The sequence below is a fragment of the Nothobranchius furzeri genome, chromosome 6 (assembly GCF_043380555.1).
Source record: "Nothobranchius furzeri strain GRZ-AD chromosome 6, NfurGRZ-RIMD1, whole genome shotgun sequence".
Lineage (NCBI taxonomy): Eukaryota > Metazoa > Chordata > Actinopteri > Cyprinodontiformes > Nothobranchiidae > Nothobranchius > Nothobranchius furzeri.
This window is the reverse complement of record NC_091746.1, coordinates 64,014,508-64,024,271: the sequence shown is the minus strand read 5'-3', so window position 1 is coordinate 64,024,271 and position 9,764 is coordinate 64,014,508. Positions and strand designations below refer to the sequence as shown.

At 41.0% G+C, this 9,764-nt stretch overlaps 1 protein-coding gene across 3 annotated transcripts; it reads left to right on the top strand.

Moving 5' to 3' along the window:
• Positions 1-3,706: 3,706 nt before the first annotated feature.
• Positions 3,707-7,849, top strand: otpa (orthopedia homeobox a). Of its 3 annotated transcripts, none has more exons than XM_015943121.3 (3): positions 3,707-3,883; positions 4,323-4,738; positions 6,484-7,849. In XM_015943121.3, the coding sequence occupies exons 1-3, from the start codon at positions 3,847-3,849 to the stop codon at positions 7,003-7,005; spliced, it is 975 nt and encodes a 324-aa protein (XP_015798607.1). In that variant the 5' UTR covers positions 3,707-3,846; the 3' UTR covers positions 7,006-7,849. The 3 variants fall into 3 exon arrangements, with proteins under 3 accessions (XP_015798607.1, XP_015798605.1, XP_054600503.1); XM_015943119.3 differs by having other exon boundaries at positions 3,707-3,922; XM_054744528.2 differs by lacking the exon at positions 3,707-3,883 and adding an exon at positions 4,118-4,238.
• Positions 7,850-9,764: the final 1,915 nt, after the last annotated feature.

The following is a 9,764-nucleotide window of genomic DNA, read 5'->3' as shown; positions in this document are numbered from 1 at the left end:
TAGCTTTTTGGGGCTTCGTTCTCCACCATTGTGTTTTGCTGTTGTTCTGCCATCTCAGAATACAAGGAGAATTAAAGGATTTTAATAAGGTGTGTGTGTGTGTGTGTGTGTGTGTGTTTTCACAGTTTTCTGATCATTTGGAGCCAAAATCCAGGTTGAATTTTGATTAACTGGATTGTGTCTGATGTCTACAGGCAAGAGCACATCGGGAACCCCTGTCAGTCAGTCAGGAGGCGCGTGCAGCCTGAACGAGTGTCACTGCATTAGCTCCATCTATTATTCAAATGGCCTGAAAAAACCGACACCTTGCATTAAGGCTGAGAGAGTCCTTCCTAAATAGTCATAGTAATAAATGAACTCAATTGGCAGACAAATTAAGGCTACATTTGACTTGATCCTTATTTTACAGATTTCGATAATTATCGGGATCACCCCAAAGTCTCATTACCACCCTAATGAGGCGCTGCTGCTCCGTGACATCCACCCCGCTCCATCTCGTTAAGGAAATCGCTCTTCAATGCTGATTATTTTATTTGGAGCTATAATTATATTTCTTTCGGATAAATCACGGCCTAATCGAGTCCACGCAGAGGGCAGCAGTGCTAATTGAGGCATGAGATGCGGCTGCGGGCCGCTCCACCTGCGCTCTGTGTGACCGGAGGACCCGCACGGACCCCGCACCGCAAAGAAACGCGTTACTCCGGCCCTGAAGAGAAAAAAAAAGAAAACATTCAGGTTTATTCAGAATTTGGCAGATAGAATGTTTATATTTATAAAGATCTAATGGTGAAAGAAAATCATTCAAGATGTAGTGATGTGGTACTAAGAAAATGTGGTTTATCCTCATCGGCCCACTAAAATGGTCCAGTTTGATTCATCATTATTATTGTGTATTCCAGCTGAGTCACACATATAAGCCTGCGTTTTATCATTTTGCTGCAGTCTGGAAAATAAATGGATGAATGAACAAATTTCCAAAATTAGGAAAGCAGAACGCTGGATTAAATATAATAAACCTAATATTGGTATACACCACTAATAAATACATTTAATTTAATCTCGTTTTTCAAAAGGCTGATTTCAAAAGCATCTTTTAACTGGAATAAATACAAAGCCATCAAGAAAAATCACAAGAGGTGATATAAAATATCAATATAATTAATTCACTATGGAATTTTGGTTCAAGCTCTAAAATATGCAAAATAATTTTATTATGTTTTTCTTTATTTAACCAACTGGATTGGAAAATGTGATCAATTGTTATTTAAACTTAGTCACAGCAATCAGCATACTCTTGCGATTAATATCAGAATAAAATTATTATTAATAACTGAGTGATATGAGTTCAGTTTCCTTTTGGAATAAGTTGTTTTAATTGACCTGAAGTAAAACTACTCGAGGTGAACCTGCAGTTTTTAGTGTGAAAGTGGAATTTACTACAGGTTCACGAGAGCCTGTTAAAAATCAAAAATGATCTGATTAAAAGTTTGAGGAATAGTCCAGTCCCACTTCTCCACAACACTGCAATCAAACTGGGGCCTAAAAACTCATGTTTTTGTTTTTTTGGAATATTATTTGACTCAAAAAGTGTGACAAAGATCCTGTATACCTTAAAATGTGCACCTTCCGGAGCAGAGCTGCAGTCGCACCTCCTCCTCGCCACAGTAACTTATTCCTCCTTATCCCCGCTGTCACCAAATCAGCTACAAGAATCTCATTTGTTGAACTGGGAGCTTGTGCAGATGGAAGATCGATTGGTTTTCTCCTCAGAAATCTCTAATTGAGTGAATGCAGACTGAGGGGCAGCCGGCTCGGTTCGGATGGCCTGCTGCGGTGGGCAACCAGGAGGCCGTGGGTTCGAGCCCCGCCAGGAACCCAGTAATCACGCACGGCATCTGGGTCCGGCAGCATGATCATTTACAGTTCATAAAGTCACAAAAAAAGTGTTTTAGCAATTAAAATTTTAAGTTAAGAGATATTTTTGCTAGAAGGAATAATAAAAAAACTGTATTTTTAAACGTTTATATCCAAACCACCTTAAAAACTGCTCATCATGCATTTAAGAAACCAATGAAATTATAATAATGTTTAATTATATAATTTGCTGGTTTTATTTTGCTTAATTGCAGCTAAAAGTTTCATATTGTTATATTTGCACTTATTAAATTACAGAAAACCCACCAAAATGGTTATAATTGGAGTTTTTGTGCTGTTTAATGCTGACTCGAACCCTCCTGACATCTCCTGATCTCTTGTCTTGTTCGGGTTAAATATGACCTGCAGCCACCGCTGGAGTCTCCCAGGCAGCAGCTATAAAAGCACGGTGCCATTGAGAAGCCGTAAAACCGAGGCTCCCAGTCCATCATCCCTCAGTGCGATGATTTGAGATGATTATCGGTGCGCGTGGACCGGTAAACACCGCAAATCACGGTGGGAAAACAAAACCTGGTTATGATTACCGCAAACAGCCAATAAAATGTTGCGCAAGAGTCCCGCTGTTTAAACAGCGTTAAACGCGTTCTCAAAAACTATTCAAGATCACTGTCACTAAAACTCCTCAAAAGGAAAAAAGAAATCATTCCAGTTCCGCATTTTGCTCCTTTTAGAGGAAAGAAAAGAAAATCTTCCGCTCATCCAGGCGCGTCTCAGAATCCCACATCTCATCTCCTCATCCCTCCATCCCTCCCGGTCTGTGGTTCGCGCCGCCAGATTCAGACAAATAAAAGCAAACGGAGCCCGCTCGGTCGGTCGGTGGGATGGAGGACGGAGCCCCGCGCGGGTCACGCTCGGACGCCTCCTTTGTGGCTTTTTCAGGCTCATAATAAATAAACAAACATGCTCCGCGCGCGCAGACATCTGTCTGGAACATGTCGGATTGTTTTGGTGTTTGAATCTGGAGCAGACTGCTGTGTGTGTGTGTGTGTGTGTGTGTGTGTGTGTGTGCGTGTGTGTGTGTGTGTGTGTGTGTGTGTGAGTGTGTGTGTGTGTGTGTGTGTGTGTGTGTGTGTGTGTGTGTGTGTGTGTGTGTGTGTGTGTGTGTGTGTGTGTGTGTGGACATAAACACGCTGATAAATCTGCCTAATGCGGATTCATGCAGAAACTCAAACTATTTTATTATAATTATACATAATTTAATTCAGATGAACCAGGATGCAGAGAAGTAGTTTCTCACCAAGTCTGTGCGGATTTTCAGCTCAGAGACTTTTTCTCATCAACTCAATTTGGAGAATTTATTTGACAAGCAGCTCATTTAAATACGTTCATATTAGCGCTAGATTATTGCGCCTTTTGCGCGTAATATAAAAGTTAAACCCTAAAGTTGGCCGTTTTTTAACTTCATGAGGAAATTATAGAAACAACACAATCTTATTTTCGACTCAGATTTTCCGCCTTCAATTCCGTCCGCAGCGCAAAAACAAGCGCAATTAACCAAAAGTCGCGGCGCTCCGACCTTCCGCTAACGGGTCGAAGCTCGCGCGCTGAGATATTAAATCAGGTTATTTTATTGGATGTAATTTGGAGGAGAAATCAAAGCCAATTACAGGAATGAGGAGGAATGAACTTGTGGGGTGTGAGAGGATGGAGGGGGTGGGGGTCTCGCGCTGACACACCTCAGGCTTCAGCTCTGATTGGTCCTCGTTTGGAGGAGCTCACGGGTTCATTCCGCCGTTAAGCGCCTCCCCGTTCCTCTAAACTACATTATAATGCAACGAACCTCCCTTTTAACCACAAACCGAATTTGCTTTCATTTAGGCCATATATTTTTCTTAAATAGGTTAAAGTCAGAGATTTTTTTTCCGCTCTCTTTTTTAGTGGGAAAAGCATTTCGCCCTGGAGCGGTGCGCAATGCTTTCTCACGCCGACCTCCTGGATGCTCGCCTCGGTGAGTTATCATCACCAAACTCCGGTCTCCAACTCTACTGTAAGCTGGAGGAACTTCTAATTTTATATTTCAGCTGAGAAAATTGTCAATTTGCTTCTTAGATTGCCTTAATGTGACCGAACAGAGCTAAACTCGACTAATTCATTGGAAAAGTAATTATTGTTATTATTATATTACTGCGTAATTTGATTTAACAGTTTTCTGAGCCATCCGTGAGATCGGATTAAATGAGGAGTATTTAAGGAGCAGATTGCAGTGCATGTTGTGTTGGATGATGTGTTGCATGCGTTTGATCTGCTTTGGAGTTAGATTCTAAAATAATGCTGCAGAACTTCACTATTCCACATTTCTGCCTGTAATGTATCAGCTCTAATCCCAATCTTTGCTCCTCTTGAAGGTGTTTCTGTGCGCAAATCTCACCTGTGCTTGTTCTGTGCAGGGATGAAAGATGCCGCAGCGGAGCTTCTGGGCCACAGGGAGGCTTTAAAGTGCAGGCTTGGCGGTGGCGGACCTGACCCGGGTCATTCCGGGGAGCTCGGCCCGGGTCCGGACGGCGTGGAGGGAGCCACGATGCTTCCCGGAGATGAGATTGGTGGCGGCACAGGAACGAACCCTGTGCAGGTGAACAGCAAGGATCAGGAGAAGCAGCAACAGCAGCAGCAGAACAACAACAGCAGCAGCAACCAGAATCAGTCCGGAGGGCAGCAGACCCAGAAACAAAAACGGCACCGGACACGCTTTACCCCGGCGCAGCTCAACGAGCTGGAGAGGAGCTTCGCCAAAACGCACTACCCAGATATCTTCATGCGGGAAGAGCTGGCTCTGAGGATCGGCCTGACGGAGTCCAGAGTGCAGGTGGGCCGACTGGAAGGTTCTGTTCACGGCTGAGACCGGTTCGGTTTACCTGGAGATAATAAATCAGCTCAGAGGGATAGAAATGCGCAATTTAGTTCCCAAATCACCCAAAGACCTTAAGACATTTAATTATATATAAACGATGTCTCGGTTGGTCTATAAACATCTAACAAAAACCAGAAAAAATCAAATAAATTGATTAGACATAACTTAAAAATTTACAAGAAAACAAATATAGAATTATTTCGGCTTATTTTCGCACGAAACACGAAAAAATAGGAACATTTAGAGCTGAATTCCAAAAATAGTAAATTATTCTCCATGAAGATCTAAAATATTGATACGATAAACTATTTTTTTCTGCAAAAACGTGAATGCAAGAGGCTCTAAAAATGATGACTATAATTTCATAACATCCACTAAGATAAGTTACCTGGTTGGTCATTGAAGCCGGGATTTGGTGCGTGTTTGTGTTTGCACTGTAAAAAATATAAACGTTCATCTGGATTTTAAATTAGGAGAGTTTATTATTATTATTATCATAGTAATTATCATAGTGAGTATCATAGTAATTAGTTTAGTTGATTATGTTATTAATATTATTATTATTGTTATTATTACCATTCTTATTATTGCTGTTGATGATGATATAATTATTATCGTTATAATTATTAAACTAATTTCAAAAAATTTAGAAAATATAATAAAAAAATTACTATATGGAAATCTGAGTCCAAAAATAAAGATGTAAATATATTCATTATAATTAATTTTTGTCTAAAATTTCATACAATAATTACGCCTCCTATCATAACGAATCAAAAACAGATCGCGGGTCGTTTGATCTCTGAACAAGAAGCATCCTTTTAGCAGCTTTGAGTTTATTTATAAATTCTGTTTTTATGGCTCTTCATCTTAAACCCAGATGAGTTTCAGCTGCTCACATGAAATAATAACAGATAATAATAATTATTATTACCTTTATTACGGCTCCGTTCACTCCTCACAGCATTTGCATAAAATCAGAATTAGTGAAATGACGCAGATCCGGTTTGATGATGAGTCTGAAGATAAGCAGCTTTCAGAGCGATGGCCCTGTCAGCGCCGCGCACGCGCTCACGCAGCGCCGGCTCTCTGCTCCTCATCGGAATGAGAGATTGCGTTTTCGTTCCCTCTGAAGTGTAATGCATTTCAGGCCGGATTTCACGGCTGCATGGCTTCGTGGGGACCGGGAACGGGAGTGAGATCGTCCCGTTCTTATTACGGAGCTCCGCTTCCTCAAGCAAATCCTCACATTAATCACAGACACCGATTACCGGAAGAGCCCCGGAGCCCATGCAAGGACTCAGACGCAGAAACACTATCGATCTCTGCGGAGCGTTATGTGACAAAATAGTTACACTGGAGGAAAGATTATTGTGATTTTTCTCTGGCAAAATAAATAAAATAGCTGAAATAATTTTTGTCAACATTTTACATCTGATCATTTACCAGGATGTGATTACATAATCAGTACATTTCCGGCATAAAATACATTTTAACCCGTTTTGGGAACTAAAATGTTTTATTTAGCAATATTAATAATATAAATAAAGTCATAGTAGTTCTGTTGGTTTAATTCTTTAATAAAGAGAACATTTATCACTGTTTGTATCTAAATTCATTGCTTTCCTTCCGTTGTCATGATGACGATCACGTGACCTACGACCCCATCCTCCTGACTCATCCCGCCTCTCTGCCTGCAGGTTTGGTTCCAGAACCGACGCGCCAAGTGGAAGAAGCGCAAGAAGACCACCAATGTCTTCAGAGCTCCGGGGACCCTCCTGCCGACGCACCACGGCCTGCCTCAGTTCCCCTCCGCCGCGGCCGCTGCCGCGGCCATGGGCGACAGCCTCTGCTCCTTCCACGCTAACGACACCCGCTGGGCTACGGCGGGGATGCCCGGTGTGTCCCAGCTGCAGCTTCCGCCCGCTCTGGGCCGCCAGCAGGCCATGGCGCAGTCCCTGTCTCAGTGCAGCCTCGGCGCAGGACCACCGCCCAACTCCATGGGTCTGTCCAACATGTCCTCGAACGGCTCCGGGCTGCAGTCGCACCTCTACCAGCCCACTTTCCCCGGGATGGTACCCGCGTCCCTGTCCGGCCCCACCAACGTGACGGGCTCGCCTCAGTTGTGTAGCTCCCCGGACAGTGACGTCTGGAGAGGGACAAGCATCGCGTCTCTGCGCCGCAAAGCGCTGGAGCACACAGTATCCATGAGCTTCACCTAGTGCCGCTCCAGCAGAGTTTCTTTGCATTCAGTTCTTCTCACGCATTCAGTTCATCTCAAACGGAAAAATGATAATAAAAGTAAATGAAAGCCACCCAGGATTCATGATCACATCTCCAGCTGCGCTCCAGCGGCTCCCCTGACGCTCTTGGCTCGCGCAGGACTGGTTCTGATCACCACTTTCGCTTATGAATGTTTGTTTATTTAATAGTCTCTTTAAATGAACTTATTGGTTTGTTCAATATTTATTTATTTATTTATTTATTTATTTATTTATTTATTTATTTATTTACATGCAGACTGCCTTTACAGCTGCAAGGCGTTCACTTGGACACTGGTGTTTTATTTTCTCCCCAAGACAAAATCTGCGGATTCAAACCATTTTGTCCTGTTCCTCCTGCTGCTCCTAAACCTCCTCCACCGGGCCAAAGGGCTCCACTATGGAAGTGCCAAAACCAGATCCTTGTGGGTTTAAAAGGATAGAACTGGAATACAGAGAAGGAAAACCGACCCAGGACTCAAGACAAAAGGAAACAAACTTGACTGCATGTGCTGTCAAAAGCAAAAGATGAATAAAAATACAAACATGAATAAAAATGGAGGAAACAGTATAAAGTCAGACCTGGAAACAGACTCAACTATAATCTGTTCTATAGGATGTTTTGTGTAGTGGAAGCTCTCTTCTTCCCATTTGGTCAGTTTGTGAAAACTTATGTTAAAAATAAATGCTGTCTGTGCTTATGATCAGAAATGCCTTTCTAAAGTGTGTGAACCATTTTGTTTCATGGACATGTTTATATACTTCAGTGTAAATGAGGAAATAAACATCATTTTCAATTACGCCACATCATGGATCAACCCTCCTTTGTTCAAACAGTGAAAACTTCTACTGTGGATGTTTTTTAAATATTTAATCTGTAACATCACGTAATTAACCCTACAAATCTATTAATTTGGTATCAATTAAAATAACAGATGATGCATGAAAACAAAAGCACGTCGTGTCCCAATATTATCCAGATAAAACCTTAGTGTTTACCAAAATGATCAGAGACTAATGGCACAAACATCCTAAACACATCTTTAAAATGTCAGAAAAAACATGCTAATGTTCTTTTTATGCAGATATTATTCTCCAGTAGACATACAGTAACTTCTCTTTATCATTGTTCACAACAAAAACAAACAAACAGGAATGGGATCATTTTGTTCTGAAACAGCTCTATTAACACACCAGGAGTTGGCTTTGGTGGAATGGTTCACTTGTATGTTTGCACCATTCCACCAAGAGAGTCATTTGGCAAATAAAACCTGATTCTGAGTTAAAATTTCAGTATCATCTATTTATGTGAGAACAAGTTGATTTATTACACTCTTAAGAACATATCGTGAGCTGGTAGCTACGTGTACAATGTTTTTGTTTATCTTGCCACTGGTTTTATTGGATAAATAAAACATTTGAATAAGATTTCTACGAAAAGTCAAAACAGAACATTCGGCCACACTTGTGGAGTAAATTTATTATATTTTCACCATTAAATCTTTTTACAGTGTAATGTTTATCTAATGTGTGATTTCTACGTGTACTTTCAAAGTCCAAACTCACATTTCCATGCTGCTAATAAATCAGGATAAGTCTAATTCTCTTGACATTTTAAAGCTACAACCTCTAGTTTATAACACACCAAAACACAATTAACATTAGTTTGTGACACAATCTCACCTTAGAGGTCTTATTTTGATATTCTCAGTTCATTTCAGTCCGAAGAAGCGAATCACAACAAGAGTCGTCTCAGGCACTTTACAAAGTAAACATTCCAATTGAACCAGTTCATTTTTCCAATAAGGAATCCAGCAAATTGAACTGAATCACTGACTAGTGTTAGAGTCTTTCCTCATACTAAGCAAGCATGCAGCAACAGTGGAGAGGAAAACTCCCATTTAACAGGAAGAAACCTCTAACAGAACCTGGATCCATATGAGCAGCCACCTGCTTTTAAAACATTTTCCCTTGTGTGTGTGTGTGTGTGTGTGCATGTGTGTGTGTGTGTGTGTGTGTGTGTGTGTGTGTGTGTGTGTGTGTGTCTGCTTTGAATAATAAAAAAAAACCTCAGTGTGAGCCTCCATCAAATATGTAATTTGACTTTACATCTGTCTGATTGCAGTCTCGCTGTAGTTTGTTGTGACCCATGACTCAAAAATAAAACTCTGGAGTCGTCTGACACAAACATTAATAAACAGAGAGAATTAGAACCCTTGAACATGTTTTCATTTAAAATAGACGTTTGATTTTGATCAGAATCAACAAGATTTTATTTTTCATAAATATTCATCATGAAACTAAACAAGCGGTCAAACACAATCTACTGTAGACGTGAAAGCGCTCTGGCTCGGAGCAGGAACTCCAGGAACCTGCCTAATTTGTTGATGTATTAAAGGAAATTGCATCCGTTTGTGCTGTAGATGAGAATATCACAAATGTCTCTGGGCTTTTAAGCTGTAATTGGGTTTCTGGTCGTATTTTATGCAACCTCATATTCACAGCCCAGGCTTGTTTTGTGATTTTTAACAGTAACACTTTGAAACAGTTTAAAATTGTCTTTAAGTTAAATTGTTATAAATGTCAGGACTAAAAGTTTTAAATTTCAGTCTTTTGGGACTTTTGTTCCCCTTCGATGACGACGCACAGATTTGCAGGAAACTCTTCTCTCCTCCAGCTTTAAACCTCACCTACTAACCAACTCTGCTCTGTGACACCAT

What these genes read in the sequence shown, in the direction of transcription:
- otpa (XM_015943119.3), top strand. Translation starts at nt 3,847, where the DNA reads ATGCTTTCTCACGCCGACCTCCTGGATGCTCGCCTCGGTGAGTTATCA. An exon ending in CTCCGGTCTCCAACTCTACT is followed by an intron (nt 3,923 to 4,322) that starts GTAAGCTGGAGG and finishes TGTTCTGTGCAG; the next exon opens with GGATGAAAGATGCCGCAGCG. An exon ending in TGACGGAGTCCAGAGTGCAG is followed by an intron (nt 4,739 to 6,483) that starts GTGGGCCGACTG and finishes CTCTGCCTGCAG; the next exon opens with GTTTGGTTCCAGAACCGACG.